This window comes from Plenodomus lingam, assembly GCF_022343315.1.
Source record: "Plenodomus lingam strain CAN1 chromosome Unknown contig_19, whole genome shotgun sequence".
Taxonomy (NCBI): Eukaryota; Fungi; Ascomycota; class Dothideomycetes; order Pleosporales; family Leptosphaeriaceae; genus Plenodomus; species Plenodomus lingam.
The window spans coordinates 2,158,104-2,177,644 of NW_027093936.1; the positions used below are offsets into that span (position 1 = coordinate 2,158,104).

General features: G+C 52.5%; 8 protein-coding genes across 8 annotated transcripts; 3 read left to right on the forward strand and 5 right to left on the reverse strand.

Moving 5' to 3' along the window:
- Positions 1 to 6: 6 nt before the first annotated feature.
- On the reverse strand, positions 7 to 372 carry IAQ61_004778 (uncharacterized protein; the record flags this gene model as incomplete). Its single annotated transcript, XM_066096493.1, has 2 exons — positions 7 to 68; positions 219 to 372. The coding sequence occupies 2 exons, from the start codon at positions 370 to 372 to the stop codon at positions 7 to 9; spliced, it is 216 nt and encodes a 71-aa protein (XP_065953811.1).
- Positions 373 to 1,152: 780 nt separating this feature from the next.
- IAQ61_004779 (uncharacterized protein) lies at positions 1,153 to 1,440 on the reverse strand (the record flags this gene model as incomplete). The annotated part of the gene is made up of 1 exon (XM_066096494.1): positions 1,153 to 1,440. The coding sequence occupies one exon, from the start codon at positions 1,438 to 1,440 to the stop codon at positions 1,153 to 1,155; it is 288 nt and encodes a 95-aa protein (XP_065953812.1).
- Positions 1,441 to 2,192: 752 nt separating this feature from the next.
- Positions 2,193 to 5,095, forward strand: IAQ61_004780 (uncharacterized protein; the record flags this gene model as incomplete). Its single annotated transcript, XM_003839384.2, has 3 exons — positions 2,193 to 2,725; positions 2,775 to 5,007; positions 5,057 to 5,095. 3 exons carry the CDS (start codon positions 2,193 to 2,195, stop codon positions 5,093 to 5,095), a joined length of 2,805 nt encoding a protein of 934 aa, XP_003839432.2.
- Positions 5,096 to 5,902: 807 nt separating this feature from the next.
- On the forward strand, positions 5,903 to 6,837 carry IAQ61_004781 (uncharacterized protein; the record flags this gene model as incomplete). The annotated part of the gene is made up of 2 exons (XM_003839385.2): positions 5,903 to 6,262; positions 6,409 to 6,837. 2 exons carry the CDS (start codon positions 5,903 to 5,905, stop codon positions 6,835 to 6,837), a joined length of 789 nt encoding a protein of 262 aa, XP_003839433.2.
- A 204-nt stretch (positions 6,838 to 7,041) lies between these two features.
- Positions 7,042 to 8,081, reverse strand: IAQ61_004782 (uncharacterized protein; the record flags this gene model as incomplete). The annotated part of the gene is made up of 2 exons (XM_003839386.2): positions 7,042 to 7,129; positions 7,180 to 8,081. The coding sequence occupies 2 exons, from the start codon at positions 8,079 to 8,081 to the stop codon at positions 7,042 to 7,044; spliced, it is 990 nt and encodes a 329-aa protein (XP_003839434.2).
- Positions 8,082 to 8,868: 787 nt separating this feature from the next.
- Positions 8,869 to 10,972, reverse strand: IAQ61_004783 (uncharacterized protein). The gene is made up of 2 exons (XM_003839387.2): positions 9,461 to 10,972; positions 8,869 to 9,388 (listed from the first exon to the last, which is right to left on the reverse strand). Exons 1-2 carry the CDS (start codon positions 10,394 to 10,396, stop codon positions 9,143 to 9,145), a joined length of 1,182 nt encoding a protein of 393 aa, XP_003839435.1. The 5' UTR covers positions 10,397 to 10,972; the 3' UTR covers positions 8,869 to 9,142.
- Positions 10,973 to 11,788: 816 nt separating this feature from the next.
- IAQ61_004784 (uncharacterized protein) lies at positions 11,789 to 14,075 on the forward strand (the record flags this gene model as incomplete). The annotated part of the gene is made up of 7 exons (XM_066096495.1): positions 11,789 to 12,020; positions 12,136 to 12,322; positions 12,446 to 12,716; positions 12,816 to 12,890; positions 13,099 to 13,527; positions 13,586 to 13,749; positions 13,904 to 14,075. The coding sequence occupies 7 exons, from the start codon at positions 11,789 to 11,791 to the stop codon at positions 14,073 to 14,075; spliced, it is 1,530 nt and encodes a 509-aa protein (XP_065953813.1).
- Positions 14,076 to 16,178: 2,103 nt separating this feature from the next.
- Positions 16,179 to 19,412, reverse strand: IAQ61_004785 (uncharacterized protein). Its single transcript, XM_003839389.2, has 2 exons — positions 18,583 to 19,412; positions 16,179 to 18,522 (listed from the first exon to the last, which is right to left on the reverse strand). The coding sequence occupies exons 1-2, from the start codon at positions 19,048 to 19,050 to the stop codon at positions 16,762 to 16,764; spliced, it is 2,229 nt and encodes a 742-aa protein (XP_003839437.1). The 5' UTR covers positions 19,051 to 19,412; the 3' UTR covers positions 16,179 to 16,761.
- Between the last annotated feature and the right edge of the window lie 129 nt (positions 19,413 to 19,541).

Here is a 19,541-nt window from a genome sequence, read left to right on the forward strand (position 1 = left end):
TTGGACCTATAGCCGCGGTTCAAGAGCGAATGGTGCGAGTGGTACCGTGTTCTCAGCCAACCATGCAGCTACGGCAACAAGTCAGCCGTCCGTACTTAGATCAGGCGACATCCAATCAAGAGCATAGGAGGTCAAGTATTCCAGTCAACAGGGCATTGTGGCAATGTAATGTCGTGGTACTCAAGTAGTCCAGCCGCACATGTTTACTGTGTACGTACCTAAGGGGTGCGGCGAGGTTGGGCGTCTGTCGGGAGAAATTTTCCAGGGGTTATCGATAAGGCGAGGACGAGCAATTGGGAACTTGACACACGACACGAGACTTCGAGGGGCAGTGTGATATGTACACCGTAGCCAGCAGGACACCTTGTGCATGCGGAGCGTGGGCGGCACGGCGATTAATACTTGTCTCCAACCCTGGACTTGGCAGGGCTCAGCAGAATGGGTGTAGCGACAAGCTTGCGGTGCGATGAGCTGTTCGCTAGGACATTGAACCTACTTCCATCCGTCTGCCTCCGGGGGTAACACACTCCGTGTCCGCGCGCACAAACACTGCTCCGAATGCACTGCCGCTGGGGGATCAGGGCCTCAAGGATACGGAAAGCGGTTGGCTGACAGTGAGGACGAGTCGAGCAACATCAGTGACCACGAGCGCGCCTGCAGGAGCCAAGTCGCGAAGCTGGCCATTCCGGCTCGCTGGGAACATCCCGGGCCCCCATTCCATGGTAAGCGAGTCGAACGGTCGACACGCTATCATCAAGCCTCAGATCTGGAGTCAGTGCGACTCAGTGCGACATGCACCTACAGGACCGCACCTCTGCCGCCTCTTGAGCATGAGCCTTTCTTGTGGAAGCAACGATAGCAATCCTCGATCTTTTCAGCCGCCGAAACCAGAGAGCCATCAGCGAGCCTGGACAGAAGACAGTGTTCTGCACCTCTGCGTCCATGAGCTTTTCACGGCCAACGGTGGGTGGTTCGCAAGGCTGCCACTTCTGAACATGTTTGCGTGGAGCATGCACTACCACGTACATACACAGTAGGTACTACTTACCTGTGGAGACGGCGGCCTCCATGCGGGCTTCGGCAGAATATCGACTTGACCCTTTTAGACCCGGATCTAGCGAAAAAGGACAAAAACAAGAGCCGCGTGCCGCGCTATGACGCCAGATTGACATGTCCACAGCCACATGGATCATGGATGTCGAGGTGGGCGGTCTGGGTGCGACTGCTAACACAGTAGGTAACGTACTCTATGGTAGAGTGGTGGCCACCAGGAGATATCGACAGGCTACAGGTAGCGATAGACACACTATCGTTTGCTGGACATAGATAGGGCTGTTTGGAGGAGCCTGTATGCACGCTGCCTGCCAGGACGCCTCGATGTTGCTTCTGTGCAGCGTTGTTCCAGGTAGATTTGTGAGGCTCGCCATGCATACCATACATAGCATATACTACTATATGGTATCATCTCTGTCAGCCAGGATATAATGCCGAGGCCATACATAGTATGCACTATGATATGCAGCTCGAGCCTCATCCGCGACGCGCGTGGACAGCTCAGTGGACACTGTACCAAGTAACCACTCGGGGGACTGGCGTAGGATGATGCGGGTATGCACCACGTCCGTGGCCGTTGTCGACGTAATAGTACCACACATGGTGCTGTCTAGCAACAATGCCCGTCGGTAGTCTCCCGCTTCCCCCAGGCTCAAAAAAATCTTGTGCACATAAGCAAGACAAGCAAGGAACACCTTATCTCAGCTTACATGTCGGGGACGTCCGACGCACATTCACTCCCATGGAAGATGGAAACTTGTTTGGTGATTGAATCTGCAAGGGCGACGCCATACTCATAGTGAGGCGTCGCAGAGGATGCTGGCGGCTGGTGCATTTTGCCACAATGGTACCTGCGTAGGTAGGTGGCAGTGTGCAATGTGCAATGTGCAGTGTGCAGTGTGACTGTAGTACACAGTACAGCGTTGAACCTGGCCTGGCCTGGAAAGTGAAAGACTGGCTGGTGTTCCAACTTCCACTATCGAAGGTAAGGTTGGCGGCTTTACGTCGGCCCATGGCTTGGCACTGAGCTCGTCGGAAGGCGGACAACACCAACACATGTAACATGTGCGAGCCGCGCGTTGACCAGAAAGCTACTGTGTAGCAACCAGCCCCTCCTTCTCCCTTTCCTCCTCTCTACAATGCTTTTGCAGGCTGCACTAGCCCTTGCAACATGTCTCGTCCCAGCAGCCGCAGTCTATCAGGATGAGGCCTACCACATCGACTTTCACTACGCTCTTCTAGGCTTGCCCGAACCCGAGGCTACCTTTTTCCAGAAGCCCTATGCCGGCTCCAAGGCATCCCTCTTATACTCGCTCTCGCAAAATCAGACGATCGGCGCCGTCAATCCCAAGGATGGTGCTTTAGTCTGGCGGCAGCACTTCTCGTTAGAGCCCCACAGCAAAGGCCACCTGCGCTCAGGGATTGAGCAGGATACAGTCATCAGTGCCGTGGGGGATCGCATCACAGCATGGAGCGCCTCGGATGGACGGCTGGTGTGGGAAACTGTCGTGGATGGGGCTGTGGTGGAAGACTTGGAGATCCTGGAGCAGGAAGATGGCATGACCATCAATGAAGCCAAGGACGCGATTGTCCTACTTTCAGATACAACACATGGCGTCAAGAGACTCGATGGAAAAACTGGCCGAGTGAAGTGGACATATGAGGATCCGAGGTTGGCTCAGGCTGCCACTCGATCAAAGTCACTGCTGACCATACTACAGCGGAGATACCCCATTCCAGATCTCGACTTCTCCAACGACCGTCTACTACATCTCCCTCCACTCGCCATTGCTTGGAGGCTCCAAGCTGAGGGTCACTTCTCTCAGTCCGACCACCGGCAAGAAACTTGACCAGTATACACTGAGCTCGGATACCGAAATTTCGACAAAAGACAACATTCTCTTTGCTGGAGCGAACACTGCGGCGCCCCTCATTGCATGGACTGATAAGGCGAATCAACTCCTCAAAGTGAACATCATTGGATCCAAGAGTATATCGAGCTTTGACACACCGGCCGATGAGGCAGTCGAGAAGATCCTCCTACATGCGCCCAACCACGTCAACTCTCTTGCCCACTTTCTGGTCGAGTACCAGACAGCGCACGGCCAATCCGCAGAAGTCTTTCATGTCGATCTCAAGAAGAATACCATCTATAAGGCTTATAGCCTTCCCAAGCTGAAGAGCAAGGGCACTTTCGCGACCAGCACCTCGGATGCGAATGTCTACTTCACAAGGATCACCGAGGACGAAATTGCTGTCTATGGATCAGTTTCTCATGCAGTACTGGGCCGATGGAACATCAGGAGCTCGCTTGCTCTAGCGGGAGCATACCCTGTCCACGGTCAATCCGAGGTCGTTGTGAAGGCAGGCACTGCAAGTGCGGTACGCTCCGCAGTCCTGTACTCCAATGGACAATGGGCACTTTTTCGCAATGGCGAGCTAGCCTGGACCAGGCCAGAGTTTCTATCCCGGACGGCATCAGCTGTATGGGCAGGTCTACCTGCAGGTGAGGCACTTGCCGAAGTATTGGCAGAGGAGAGTCATCGCAACGCCATTTCTGCCTATGTTCACCGTGTCCAGAGGCATATTCAGGACCTGAAGTACTTCCCAGCCTGGGTGCAGAGCATTCCCCCGCGTCTAGTGGGCAGTGTACTTGGAAAGAGCAAGGAGACTACCGTCGATGACATCCAACATGACACCTTCGGCTTCCACAAACTTGTTGTTGTCGCAACTGAAACGGGACGTCTTGCTGCGCTTGATGTGGGCTCGCGGGGCAAAATACTATGGAACGTCGACCTGACCCAGTTTTCACCCAATACAATCTTCCAGCACCCAATCCTGAAGGCTCACAGTGGCTATGTTGAAATAAAAGATCCTGGATTGGAGGGATCAATCTACGTTAACTCAACTACTGGTAGCCGGATCACTTCTCAGAGCATCAAAACTCGTACGACTCTGGTGTCCGAGGGACAGACTCTTGTTGCCTTTGAGCTCGCAGAGGGAACTTTAAGAGGTTTCCTGGAAAATCAACCCACTTCTGAGCCTGTCTGGAGTTTTGCGCCTGTCTTTGGAGAGCAAATCGTCAGCTATACCGCCCGACCCATGCAGGACCCAGTTGCCTCCATTGGCAGGGTACTGGGAGATAGAAAGGTACTTTACAAGTACTTAAACCCCAATCTAGTTTTGGTTACTGCCGTTGCAAAGCGCACTGCATCCATCTACCTACTCGATTCTGCATCTGGACAATTGCTCCACACCATGTCACATGACAATGTAGACACTTCCCGTCCCATCCCAGCTACGATATCAGAGAATTGGTTCGCCTATGCGTTGACCATCGATGGTACTTCTGGGGCTGCTTCCAGGGGCTATCAATTGGTCGTCTCGGATCTTTACGAATCTCCTCTCCCAGACGACAGAGGTCCACTTGGAGCTGCCAATAACGCCTCCCTTGTTCAGCCATCAGATGCTGCGGGTGACGCTGTGAAGCCTCATGTATTGTCACAAAGTTGCCAGGTCCCTGCAGAGATTTCTCGCATGGCTGTCACCAAAACAAGGCAGGGTATTACAAGCCGTGAGCTTCTTGTCGCACTTCCATCGATCAATTCAATCATTGGCATTCCGCGATCTTTCATCGACCCACGCCGGCCAGTCGGTCGTGATCCTAGTCCTCAAGAGCAAATGGAAGGTTTGATCCGGTACACGCCTCTAATCAGCTTCGACCCGAAGTGGCATCTCACTCACAGCTACGAAGTTGTCGGTGTAAAGGACATTATTGCCAGTGAGAGCGGGATTGAGAGTACGAGCTTAGTGTTCGCATATGGCCTGGATATTTTTGGAACCCGTGTCGCACCAAGTTTCGCATTCGATATCTTGGGCAAGGGCTTCAACAAGATCTCTATGATCATGACTGTTGTGGGACTCTTCATTGGAGTTCTGTTCGTGGCGCCACTTGTAAGTAACGAGAGCACGACAAGACATCATCAAGCTAACCACTTTGCAGGTCAGGAGAAAGCAGATCAACGCCATGTGGACGATGTGATGAGTTGTTGAATTAATGTAAGTTATCGATTGGATCCAAGTCTTCGTGTTGCGTAAATGCAAGTTGATTGGATGGAGAATCGTAGGTGGAAGATAAACATAAGGATGAAAAAGGAGTACACACACACCACGTAGATAAAAAACTTCACCCCTTGACCTAAAACCAAACACACCATTTTCCAGGCGTGCTAATTTGTAGCTCAACTCTGCATAGATCGCCTTTTGGCCAGGCCCCATGCCGTAGACATCGACGCGTGTATCATGTCCATGCAAGCTGCTCTAAAGTTTCGTCCCAGGCATGACAATGGAGACTCACTGCTGGAATGGATGATGCATTCTATGACGATGTTTACCGGCACCAATGACAAGTCTCTTAGCTCCACCATCTTATACCCGAATCAAATACTGTAGGTACAGTTAGTTCCGTAAACTCCAGCACACAAGCATCATTGCACGCAAACTCAGACTCGGGAATACTGTCGAATCCGCAGCAACTGATGCTGCCCGCGATTGTAAACTGTTAGATGGTAATATCTCCATGGCGTGATGTTGATGCATATTGCGCCATCTCGTGACACTCTCAGCGGTTAGTCACGATTATTGAGCTGAATACCCGGCTTGCTTACAACCCACTGCACCTTCGGAGCAGCTGCATATGCAATATCTAGGTAGTGAGGATGAAGCTATTTAGTAGCGTTGACATCACTTCTCCCTCCATTTGAACATGTACTAAATCCACTTCCCACCCAACTACCCACTCAACCTCGGCACAGAAACAGAACAAAGGACACAGACAAATAAACAAAAAATGTCTTCTCATCCAAAATACAGCTCCAAACTCCAAAATGCCCGCATCCTCATCATCGGCGGATCCTCCGGCCTGGGCTTCTGCGTCGCAGAAGCATGTCTCGAATTCGGCGCCATTGTCACTATTTCCTCGTCCAACGAAGAGCGCGTGGCGGCTGCTGTGCAGCGGCTGGTGAGTGGGTGTTCGAGCACCGAGGCTAGGGTGTTTGGCGTGCGTGTTGATTTGGGGGATGCGGAGACGGTGGAGGAGGAGGTGAGGGGCCTGTTGGAGACGACAAGGGAGAGGAATGGAGGGGAGATGTTGGATCATGTTGTTTTTACGGCGGGGGATAAATTGGAGATTGGGGGGTTGGGAGATCTGGTATGGTCGTGCCTTTTCTGTTGTCTGTGGTTTTGCTACATGTATACCTACTCTAGCAAAGTGGTCAAAGGGTCCAGTCTGCTTGTTACCCCTGACACAAGCAGAACAACCAAAGAAAAAGGAAACCACTGACATCCTAGGTCTAGACAATGTCCAAAATCCTAGCCGCGGGCCAAATCCGCTTTTTCGCACCACTGATCCTGGCGAAGTACCTGCCCTCGTACTTGAACTCGTCTTACAAGTCTTCCTACACCATTACCACGGGCGTGGTCGCTGAGAGGCCCATTCCGGATTGGAGTGTGATTGCCTCGTATGCTGGTGGTCACCATAGCATGGTGCGTAATCTGGCGCTCGACATGAAACCCATCAGAGTCAACGGGGTGAGTCCCGGGGCCGTGCGGACAGAGCTCTGGGGCGATGATGGAGAAGAGATGATGCGAGCGTTGGAGGAGAAGATGACGACGGGGAGAGTCGGGGAGGCAGAGGATGTTGCGGAGAGTTTTTTGGCGTGTTTGCGGGATGCGAATATGAGTGGGGCAGTGGTGAGGACGGATGGGGGACAGTCGTTGACGTAGTACGTGTGGAGATGATTGCTTGTGAAATATAGTGCGTTGATGGTTACACGAATGTTGTGCGTCAAAGCGTCACAGTGCGAAGGAGATGTAGTTGACATGCCTAGTAGAAATCGCTATGCTAATTGAAATCACTGAACATGATAGCCGTGAACTGTTTTACAAGGAAATGGCCGTCTAGAGTAGCAGGATGGTATTCGAACACTTTTACTTGCGGCGGCGGAATGCAGCAAAGGGAGGGAACCAGTAAGCTGGGTGAAACAGTGTGAGGGCAACACAGGCAATTGCAAGCATCCTGTACAAGTCAGCAAAGCACGCAACTCAAAAAAGTTGGGTTACACTCACATTCCGTCCAGAAGAAGGAACTCCTTCTCGTTTCGCATGAGTGCATTGCCCCAACCGCCAGCCATCTCAGGTAGACGATAGATACAACGAATGAGGATAGTGGTGTAGGCAAGGGTGATCATGGCACCGAAGAGCTTAATCTTTCCGAGTGATACACCACCCTGCTCTTTGTCGACCTGGTATGAGCTCTTCTCGTTCAGGGAGGCCTGGTTGGAGCGAGCCTTTCGGTATCTGAAGATGTATATGATGACCAGGATGCCGCAGACGGCCATGGTCAGAACCTGAAAGGCAATACCGGCGACGATAAGGTTGTTACCAGCATTGATCAATTTAACGTTCTTGGTGCCAGCCGCCGCAGCCATACCACCGCCTACTGCCTGCAGAACGATGGAGCCGAAGTCGCACCCGATGAAAATCCAGGGGTACAGGTTCGCCTTGAGCAGAGAGTGTTCCGGTCCACAGTACAACACAAAGTGTTTCAGGGTCAAATAGACGGCTGCAGCGACAAAACTTGGGCCCAGGACAAGACAGCAAATTTGTAGTTTGAAGCCGGATTCGTTCCATGGGTTGCCATTCATGATGACTCGGCCGACGTAGCCAGCTGTTTCGAGGAAGGTTCCTACACCAAGTGCTGCAGTGTACGTCCAAGTCTTAGTCATGATACCGATAACGACGCTCGAGATGAAGCAAACTCCGAAAAGGGCACAGAGGAAGGCGTTGGCGCCCATGTTAGGAGTGTATCCATAGAGCGTAGCATAGACGGGACATTCTGGTGAAACTTCCAGACATTTTCTAAAATCTCCTTGCGGTCTATCTTCAGCGGCTTGAACAACGACTGCTTGTACTGCAAGGGCGACGGTGGCCAACAAGGCTGTTCGGGTATAGGAGTGCATGGCGATCATTCCAGTATCCTGTGGTGATGGACAAAGTGGGAAATGTCAAAAAGAAAATATAGATCAGGAAGAGAGACGGCGGAAGCGTCTATGTCTAAAGCGACGAAACAGTGGCGCGATTCTTGCCACATAACGGTCTGCGGCTATGTCTTTGTACTCTACCTACCCACCTGTCCGTATACACCGTATTCATATGACTGCATCATTGAACGCCGACCCTAGAACATCGGTTCGAGGGCTTTCCGCTTCGCGAATCTCTAAGCGACATCATATGCCGTGCTGTGTGCAGTCTGATTGGTTTCGCTAGTGTCTCTGAGGCGCCCAGGCGTAAGCGATGCGACTCAGCCGCAGCCATTCTGTGAAATATTCACCGGTTCCCGATGCGAAGTAGTAAATAGAGATGCAGTACCATGCCCCCTCTGAGGGTCTTTGGAGCGAGTGATGTTGTACAGAGGAATATTGAGCCGATGTTGATAGACTCATGTAAGACTCACTAGTCCCGTTCCGGAATAGCGTAGTCTGAACGCACGGCCGTGTACTTGACGACTGCAATCTTCCTCCAATGCTTTTCGACCCCAAATTTTTGCTCACACACCACAGATGCTATACCGTTTCAGGTTCCCTTTGAAGCTGACAGGATCTTCAATTGATTGTATAAATATTGGTCGACACAGAGTACCATGCCAATCAAGTGCAGTGTGGACTTGATCTTGAGCTGGTCCTCATCAAAACATTCAGAGGGACATTGATCAGTCAAGATATCGATTCTAAATGCGAGGTGAGAATGGCGTTTACTGTTTACGGAACCATTGTATGTAAAAATGCAGGCCGGCTACGTTTTATATCAAATCTAACATCACCAGATGCACTACCATTGACCACATCATTGCATTGCCCAACTCATCCCATACCCTCAGTCATGCTTCATGGCAAATGAGCCATCAAGAAAACAAAAAACACAATGCCCGCTCATCCATCACATGCAAAATGAAGGTCATGTCATCAACGCCTGAACCATAATCACACGTGATCAACAACCAAGAAAGAGTCCGGACCTTTTTCAATTAAGGTTAGTGGGCCGCGCCCAGTGGCTTCCGCCCGTGCACAAAGTAGAATCGTATGTACATGTGGACGGCGCGGTTGCGCACATCACCTACCACTTTTGCGATGAGGACGCGGCATTCGGCTTCGCTCCACCCTAGGACCTTGCCGATGAAACCCAAAGTGTAGGGCTCAATACCCATGGCCACGTGTTCGCGCTGGTAGCGCCCGATTTCCTTCATCTTGGGGTCTTTGGGCCAAGGACCGATTGGAATCTAAGAAAGTAACTTTTGTCAGCATGTGATGGCTGAGACCAGGCAAAAGGAAGCTGGGGGCACGTGACTGACCTTGACTACCTTTTCGTGTACGTCTACAAAGCCGGCTTCAATGATACGCTCCTTAAGCGTCGAGCCGGCTCGGATATCCTTTTTAAACTTGACAGCCGCTTCGTTACACAGATCTTGCCAATGGCACATGCTTTCTGCCTTTTCCAACGTGCCGTCGTCACTTTCGCACAACGCAATCGGCTCTTGAAACTCGACCCAGCCGCCAGGCTGCGTGTGTGTATAGCACTGCCGTATGAGCTTGTCCCAGTCTGTGATGCTGCCGCTCAGCGTTCGGATGTGGATGAAATCAAACGCCTCATCAGGACTGTATATCCATTCGGATTCGGCGTCATCGATGTAGAATTTGGCATTAGGGGGGACCCATGTCGGCTGAATGGGAGAGAGATCGGTGCCGAGGACTTCGCTGCCGGGATTCTCGTCGGCAAAGTCAATGGCCCATATGCCTGTGCCTGTGCCTATGTCCAGGACGCGCTTGGGAGGGGAGGGCATGGGTGCATCGTACAGTTTGCCGCCGAGGATGAGGAGGAAGATGTGGTGGAGCAGGTCGAGGCGGTCTTGCTCTTGCTCGTCGTTCGGCAAGACGTAGGCGCCGGAGCGAAAGCCATGGTAGCGGCGGCCGTTGGAGTATTCGTAGTGGAGAATCGAGGAAGCTAGTGAGGTTGAGGCGGACGAGTTGGCGTCGAAGGCACTGTCGTTGTCGCTGTTGTTGTTGGTGTCCGGTTCGAGATGCAGGACAGACTGCAGATTGCCATGGTCTGTTGCCTCGGGATCCACCGCCGACTCTGGATCGGGATTGTGGTCTGCTTCGCCTTGCGGTGCATCTTGCCGAGTCTCGCTCGGTTGGTGGGTTGTTGATGTTGTTGTGGGATGCGGCGGCGGCTGTGGGTCAGACGCCGTTGCCAGCGGGCCGATGGTGTTGGCGGGGACAGCCGACATAGGTGTGTGGACGAGGAACTACCCTATGCACCGGTGTACTGGCCTACCTACTTTGACACGAGGGCAAGGACAGAGCCAGTGGCCACTTGAGGCAACGGACGGCTGGCTTTGCTCGTTATCGGCTGTCGCAATCCGTCCTCTGCGCAAAGCAGCTCTGGTCGTGAGTACATATAGTTAGGGCGACGCTTCCCTTGGGATCGCGGGGTTTGGGGCCCTCTTTAACTTATAGCGTGCTGTCTCTGCCTCTTGGGGGGAAGGGAGAGGGGAGGGGAGGGGGGGGGGGGCCCGAAGCGTGCCATGGCATTGCCCTCATCCAACTCGACGGGTCGGACTCGCAAACTCACCACGATTGCCCGCCTGTGTCTGTGTCTGTGTCTGTGTCTGTGCCTGTGCCTCGCTGACGCACTCTGCCTATGCGCGCTATATCGCTCGAACGGCTCCAAAGACGCTCAGGGGGCGTTGGCCAGCGCCAGTTCCCTGCCCCTTGCCATGTCGCGTCATGTACATGGCCTTGTTGTAATTTATCCTCGTCAGATGGAGTAGGAGTAGAAAACAGACACACACGTGACTCTGCCAGAAATGGCACCGACTAAGCCAAGCAGAGCGTGCCTACTACCGGTACCCGCGTGAAACAAGGGAAAAAGCGTACCTCGTTAGTAAGCAGGACATGGCCGTGACTTGGCATCGTCTTGACCTTTTGTCAAGAATTCACGGCTGTAGGCTATGCACGCTCAACGCACTATTTTTTATCATGGGTAAGTTCATGAGAACAGCCAACAGAATCAGCGGTTGTCATGAATTGTCGTTAGTTACTGGTAGAGTATACCGGTAGATACGGCAACGCCTAGGCGACATGCCTATCCCCATGCCTGTCCATTGTCTGCCTCATGCCTGGAGCAACGTGCCATCCATCCATCCATTCATCCATCGCCTCCCCAGGCCCACCAGCTCTGTCAAATCGTTTGCCGCCAAGCGACGGCCAATTCACCCAAGTTGAGACTTGCATCCAAATAGCCTAAGAACGAACGGTCTTGCCGCGCCCCGAACCCACATGCCGCCCGTCGCAAGCGTGCCATGGAACGCGTACTCTGCCTAGGACTGTACCGGTATACTCTACTCGTACGGTCAAGAGGGGCAGGTTCCTCGAACGGGCAAGCAACGAGTGCTGATGAATTCCCCTACCTAACTTTCTACTACTGTCCACTTTCACCCACGCCTGATTTCCTTTGGTGTTTGCATGTGCAGATAGGTAGCAGCGTAGCGCCCTCGAGGATAAAAGCGACCGAGGCCCCGGCACTCTCTTCAACATTACGTGAACACATGTTTCAGCTCTGTGACCACCGCACCCCCGCCCATTTGTCGCTTTAGGTCTCACCGACAGTGAGCGGACCCATGGATTCGGGAGACAACCTCACGGGCGCCCTGCCCTCGCCGCCCGTCCTACTCGCCCTCGCTGGCGCAGTGTATTGGTGCGCACTTTGTTTTTATCGACTGTACTTGCACCCCCTGGCCAAGTTCCCTGGTCCAAGGATAGCGGCGGCTACCAGTTGGTACGAAGCTTATTACGAGATCGTGCTCAAGGGCCAGTACTCGCGGCAAATCTCCAAGCTCCACGATCAATATGGTAGGTCGACAATCATCAAGTCCACGAACCTTTCTTTGTTTGCACAGGGAGGATTTCAATCGCATCGTCATCTTTATCGCATTGTATCCGAATGCAAACTAACTAGGTTGCAAAGGCCCCATCATCAGAGTCACACCCGATGAGCTGCATATTCGGGATCCCCGTTTCTTCGACCAGGTATATGGCAAGAATCAGCACCTCGACAAGCAGGGATGGGACAAGAGATTTGGCTGCGCAGGAGGCCTGCTCACCACGGTGAAAGCGGGAGACCACAAGCGCCGTCGTGCAGCTGTTGCCCCAATGTAAGTTATACAAACCAGCCTCGAGCATCCTGAACCATGCAAATGTTTGCTGGCTGCCGCAAGTCAAGGTCCAAACATCTTACATATCCGTTGGCTCTATCATGGGATTTCTAACCATGTCAGGTTTTCTCGTCGGTCGATACTTGACTTCATCCACATCATCTACCGTCACATCGACACCCTCTCCATTCGCATGCAAGAATTCGAAGCCCGCAAGGAACCACTCAATCTCTCTCATGCCTTCCCCGCTCTTACGGGCGATATCATCATGGACTACTTCTTCGGCTTCAACTACAACCAACTCAAGCACCCAGAATTCGAATCCTTTCACGACGCCTTCCTCAAGATTGCCGGGACTGGACACGTGGCTACGCAGTTTCCCTGGATCCTCCCTGTACGTACTACCCAAGATTACCTCAATTCCAATCCCACAGCCACAAAAACAGAGATGAAGTGTAATGATGAGCTAACAAGCGATCAATCTTGCCTACAGTTGATGAACAGCATCCCCGACAGTATCACCGGGTGGTTGCAGCCTGCAGCAAAGTCATTACTCAAATTTAAGCGAGTAAGTGGGATAGCCATTGTCTAAAGCACAGCATTGTTCCGATTAGCACTAGTATCGCGAAGCCACGCCACGTTCCCCCCTTGTTCCGTTATGCCAGTGCTTTACACCTACCCGAATCTTTCCCGCTGCATCAAATTTACTCCTTTTGCATAAAGAATCCAGGCGGTACACACCATCGGCAGAGTAATGGGCTAACCAACGTCTACAGGATCAATGGGATCTCATCGGCCGCACCCTCCGGGGAGAGACCATCAAGTCCAACGATGCCAAACGTACCATCTTCCAAGAAATTCTCTCTTCCTCCCTTCCTGCCCAGGACAAGACACATCAAAGACTTGCTGATGAGGCTCAAATCATCATTGGTGGTGGTGTCGAGACGACTGCTTTTTCCCTAGCCATCGCCTCGTTCCACATCATCAACACACCACGTATCTATGAGCGCCTGCACAGGGAGTTGGTGGAGAAGTTTCCGAATCGTGCGCAGTTGGACTTGTTTACTTTGGAAAGTATGCCATATCTCCGAGGGATTATCATGGAGGCGGTACGAATGGGTTATGGGTTGAGTGCTAGGAATCCAAGGACGCATGCGGAGCCAATTCAATATGGGGAGTGGATTATTCCGGCAAGGACGTGTATTGTAAGCATTCTTATAAGATTCCCTGGATTTTAGGAGGAGAAGAGCTAATAGAAGACAGAGTATGACTATCCCTGAAGTCTCTCACGACGAACAGCTCTTTCCGAATTCCCGCGAGTTTATCCCAGAGCGCTGGCTCGACTCCCCCAAGACATCTGATGGCATTCCACTAGATCGATTCATGGTGTCATTCGGCCGAGGAACGAGGAGTTGCATGGGTATCAAGTACGTTGTGCTGACCCTTGCTTTGTCACTGTGCTTTCCGATTCACGCCTTTGGAGCACAATCCCAGTCCTATTTCAAGTTATCGCCAGCCCTAAACACCCCTTTCACAGTCCTGCGTCTATAATACCACGGTCTATGTACTAACGCACAACAGTCTCGCATACACAGAAATGTACCTCACCCTGGGCATGATGTTCCGCCGCTACGCCTTTGAAATTCACGAAGCAGATGTCACCGACGTTGAGATTGGGCACGACTTCTTCATCCCTGTTACTAAGCTAGACAGTAAGGGTGTGAGGGTATTTATTTCGTCTACGAGGGACTAGGGTCTCTTGATGCATCGAGTCGTAGTGTGTAATAGGGAGTGGGTGATGGCGGATAAAGATGAATAGGCATAGAGGAGAAAGTTGGTGGTGGCCATGCGAGGAGAGAAGTTTTGGAGCGTACGAAGCCCGCTAGTAAGCAAAGTATCTCAAATTATTCTGAGAATGAAGTTTGTATAGTTCTTCATATGGCCCAAACTCCGCGAATGATACAGGGTACAGGAACCAAATTACGTTTCTTTTGTTGAACACGTTTCCGTCTATCGTCATATTTTCATCTCCCAGCTCAATTACCCGGTCTCCAATTTCCCCACTCTTATACTTTTGGATACGTCATAAATGAATCCTTTCTCCTCAAAACGCCAAACCTCGCATGAGTATCCACATCGCCGTCCCCATCTGCATACCCCTTTTTGTTTCTTCCTCGATTTCGAGGACCTACACCTGTACTCGTACACCCTCTCCTTCCCCAATATTATTTTTCCCATCACCGACACTCACATCCGCAATCTCATACCCCGCATTCCCTCCCTCTTCACCCAAGCCCTCCCACACACAAGCCCGACCCCGTGGTCTTGAACCCCATGAGGAAATATAGCGCAGCCTCGCGGTTCGAACAGGGTATTGTTTGGCCTTGGAGGTGGAGGGAGGGCCTGCGGTGGCGGGATGATGTTGTGGGGTAGCTTGATGGTGTGGATGTGGATGTGGATGTTGATATCGGTGGTGGTGTATATGAGGAGGAGGAGGAGGAGGATGAGGATGAGGATGATGGTGTTAGGGACGAGGACGAGGATGAGGATGGGGATGAGGACGAGATTGTCGACTTTTGATAAAAGGATGAATACGAAGCCGATGATGAAGAATCCGAACTCTTGTGTCCAAAATCCCGTATTTGCGCCATCTTGATGTTGTGCCGATATCCTTCTTTCTTCTCCTACACATCAGACGCTCTCTTATACTTATATATAGTCATACATGCACACATGCATCCCTGAACATACACACCCCATCACGGTACCAACCCCACACACGCCACACCAATCCCCACCCCATCTACCCCTCACCATCCAGATTCAAAGTAAATCCCTCACGTCGCACATTTCCCACCTCATTACGCATTGCTGATCCCGCGCCCTCGCCTCCCTCCCCCTGCCTCACCGCCACACGCAGCAACTACTGTACGATGTACATCCAGAGCGCCAGCGTCCTGGGTACGGCACGACGTCAGGTCACATCACATCACGTCACATCACGTCAAAGCCGTCGTTGAAGATGAAAAGGCAAAAAAAGCACGAGCACGTCCATGGAGCTGGATAGGGTAGCATTCGGTGGGAAAAACCACTCAGATCATCGAGGGTAGCTTGAACTTTGCTTCTGGGTACCTGGGTACTGGTACCTACCTAGGCATGGTGACTAACCTGACGTTACGGGTTTATTCCCGACGCTGCTGCAGCTCAAAGGCCGCAGGGTAGCTGGAAGTTTGGAAAGGAACAAGGGCAAAAGTAAAGGATGTCAAAGTTGTTACGGTAGGGTAGGTTTCTACTGCAGTTGAGCCATTTATCCATGTAGTGGGAACAATGTGGGATTGTACCACGTGCTCTACCATCGAAGCCGCGGAGGGAGGGGAGGAGGGGGAGGAGGGGGCCAAGAGGGCAGAAAAAAAATCAAAGCTTTCTGCCTTAATTTTCGCCGTGTATGGGAGATTGGGCTGAATGTGTGTGTACAATTTGTCTATACAATGCAGCACAATCACGATAGTACAGTACGATGTCATGATACAATACAACAGCACTTGAAAGCATTCAACCAATTCCAACACTACGGTAAACCAAGGCAACCAGCTAACCAAACAAGCCACACCTACCCTATCCAATCACAGCATACCTACCTACCTACCACAGCAAACGACAAAGCACGTCTTGCGCCCTACAAGCACGTACCTACCGTACCTCGCCAAGCGTAACCAGACAAAAACCACAATCAACGTATATTCGCGAGGGGAACCTGTCTGGCGAGATGGGGCACCTAAATGGCGAGCTGAGCTCAGCGGCGAAATCCACAGCTAAATGGCAGAATGGTGGTGGACCTTGATGGCGAGCTTAAAGGGTGGCATTTTTACCTTGATGGTGGCATGTTTACCTTGATGGTGGCATGTTTACCTTGATGGTGGCATGTTTACCTTGATGGTGAAATGCATACCTTGATGGTGAAATTCATACCTTGATGGCGAAATTTTATAGCTTAATGGCCAAAGTACCTCCATGGCCAAAGCACGTCCCAAAATACCCACAGCGTACCACGCCCTACTCTCAGCCTTGCCCATCCCATCCCATCTTCCCTCCAGGGGAAATAGGAAACCAGGACCTTGAAAGAGGGAATGTGGAGTGTAGCAGAATGATTAGATTTGAAAGTACCAACCGTAACTTTCTGTGGTAGAGGAAACGGGGGATGGGGGGGGGGGGTATCTTCATACACACACGCGCAACACCGCTACATGCATAGACAAGCAACCATAGAAAACTACTATCCTCGACAAAAAGAAGGAAAAAAAAAGGTAAAAGGAATCGCTAAACGACAGGAGCGCCAAAGAACACACACATATAATAAAACATGGTATACGCAATCCACGCTCTTCCCAAAACAACCCACCACATGCCCCAGCCACAACAATCACAACCACAACCCTCCCTTAAACAAAACAATGCACCCGCACACTCCCATCCTCACTCCCACTCACAACCCTCTCATCGCTCAACCCCACACATGTCACAGGTCCCGTGTGCCCCGTCAACGTACGCTCGTGTTTTCCCGTCCTAGGATCCCAAATCTTAATCGTCTTGTCCTCGGCCCCACTCACCAGTCGCAGCGAATCCGCGGCAAGCGACCAGATGCCCTCGACGTGGCCGAAGAAGCGGTGCACGCAGCGGCCGCTGGGCACGTGCCAGAGGCGGATGGTGCCGTCGAGGGAGCCAGTGAGCATGTAGGAAGGGGGGTTGGGGCGAGTAAGATCGTGGGGGAAGAAGGAGGAGGAGGATGTTTCGTGCTTGTTTGTTGAGGCTTTTCTGGAGAAAGACAGAGAGGGATAGCGGTGGGTTTCGTCGGGGTGGTGGTGTTGTGGAGTGTCGGATGAGAGGGATGCCGTGTCCGAGTTGTCGTTGTTGGCATTGGGTGCAAAGTCATCCTCGTCGATTTCAAACTCGTGGGGTAGCGGAAGCACCTGTTGAACCTGGCCGACGTGGCCTTCGTAGGTACGGATGCAGCGTTGGCTATCGAGGTCCCACAGCTTGACGGTCATGTCGTCCGAGGCGGAGAAGAGGGTGCGTGATGGAAGGTCAATCTTTACTGCGTTGACCCAGTCTGTGTGGCCGCGGAGCTTGGTGCGTTGATAGTTTTCAAAATCGTGGATGACAATGGTATAATCAGAGGACCCAGATGCGAGTAGCTTATCCACCATATGAAGGCCGATGATGCCCTGTGAGTGCCCACCCAGCGTCTTGAGACACTCGCCCGTTCGCCAATTCCAAATCTTCATGCTGCCGTCCAAGCTTCCAGTAATCAATTTATGGTCGTCGAACTGTAGACACCGGACGCCCTGGGAGTGGCCAGTGAGGGTCCGAATTTCCTTACCACTCGTGATATCCCAGACCTTGACTGTGGTGTCGTAGGAGCCAGTGATGAGTATTTTATCGTCAAACTGGAGGCACATGACCCCGTTAGCATGACCTTTGAGAATCCTAGTCGAGTAACGTCCATATTTCCAGTTGGTGCCGACTTTGTAACGGTCCTTGTAGACGTCTTTCCACGGGCGTTTCTTCTGCAATTCGAAATAGGGTGCTAGCTCATCCGAAGTGACACCCGTCGCACACTGTCGTTTACTGAGTGTCCCTGATGAGGCCGCCTCATCCGAGGCGGCGCGCTTGGCGCCACTTGTCGAATCGGATGCATTCGATATACTGTGAGCGAGCGGGGCGGGCGGCGAGGAGATGTCGGGTACGGGTGACACGTCGGGCGACCACTGATTTGAATCACGTCCAGACGCTCGTAGTTGAATCTTCCTTTTCTCGTGTCGCAGACGACGCTGGTCCAGCAATGGCAGGCCCCAACCACACTTTGTGCACTTTCTGTCAATGTGTTGCTCGCACATCTTGTGCCAGACCACATCGTCGTCGGCCAGTTGTCGCCATCTCCGACTCACTTGGGCGGCCTTGCAGAGCGATGTGGTGTCGAGATGGCAGAGGATCTTGAAGCCGAGTTCCGTGGGCAGGGCGCTGAGGAAGTCGATTTTGATGAGATTGCGAACGGATGAGGAGATGAAGGAGAGTTGGGGGAAGCAGCATTGGGCGAGGATGCCCTGGAGCATGAGATTGCGGTGTCGCGAGGGAGCGGCGGAGAAGAGCGACCAGACGGTAGCGATGCTCTGTTGGTCTGCTTGCGATTCTCGGCCTAGTTCCTACAGTCCTTGTTAGCATTCGCGAAAGACGATGAGAGGTGAGTGGGGTGTTGACTGTACCTGTTGCAACTGTTCCATGCTGGGCTCGTCTGCTTGTCGTCGACACAGCAGGTCTGGACGGTGGCGGTAGCAGAACTTTGTGTTCGCCGTGGCATGGGTCTCGTCATGGCCATGGGCAGGATGGTGGTTGTGGGCGCTGGTGCCATTTGCGCCAACTGGGTTGTACTGTTGCGGAATGTGCTGGGCGAGATATGGCGTGATCATTTTCTCAATCTTCTTCGATTTGGTCGTGGCAGCCTCCTCGATTGCCTCTACTGTGTCGAGGTGTCGTGTCCGCTCCGAGAGACCTTGGTGGTCGTGGCCGCGCATCAGGGCCGTGTGTGGATCATGGGAAGTGTGCGTTGTGAAGTCGTCTGGGGCGGCGGGGGTATGGGTGCGCCATGACAAGCGCCGTCGCTTGGGCGCAGGGAGGTGGGCGTGATGGTCGTTTGCGACTGTGTCGAGCAACTGGGCAGTGGGTGACACCATCTTTGGCCTTGGTCACCCAGACCAGAGAGTGGTGAGCGTGAGCTGAGGCCAGGCGTACTGGTGTGCGGCGTGGGCGCCGGGATTCCGTCAGAGACTCAGAGGTTCCGGCCCGCACAGCGCACGATCCTATAACGTTACTCCTAGTCAACCGTCCGTTTATGGTGGGCACAGTCAGTAGGTCTGCGCTGCCGTGCGTGTCATTTGGCGGCGAGATGGCGTGCGAGTGGTCCCAGTGCTCGGGTGTGCTGTAGGACTCGATTGGACTCGAGACGGCTGTAGCGTTTCACGGTTACGGAAACGGTGGTGGGGAGATGTTCAAGTTGTGGTTGTGGTTGTGGTTGTGGTTGTGGTTGTGGTTGTGGCGATAGAAAAGCTTGGAGGGTTGCAGCAGGCGTGCAGGCTATTTGGCCCTGTTCGCCTCGATGGCGCAATGTTGGACCTCAATCGCATCTTGCCCAAAAGCACGCAATCCGCCATCCGCCATTCTGGTC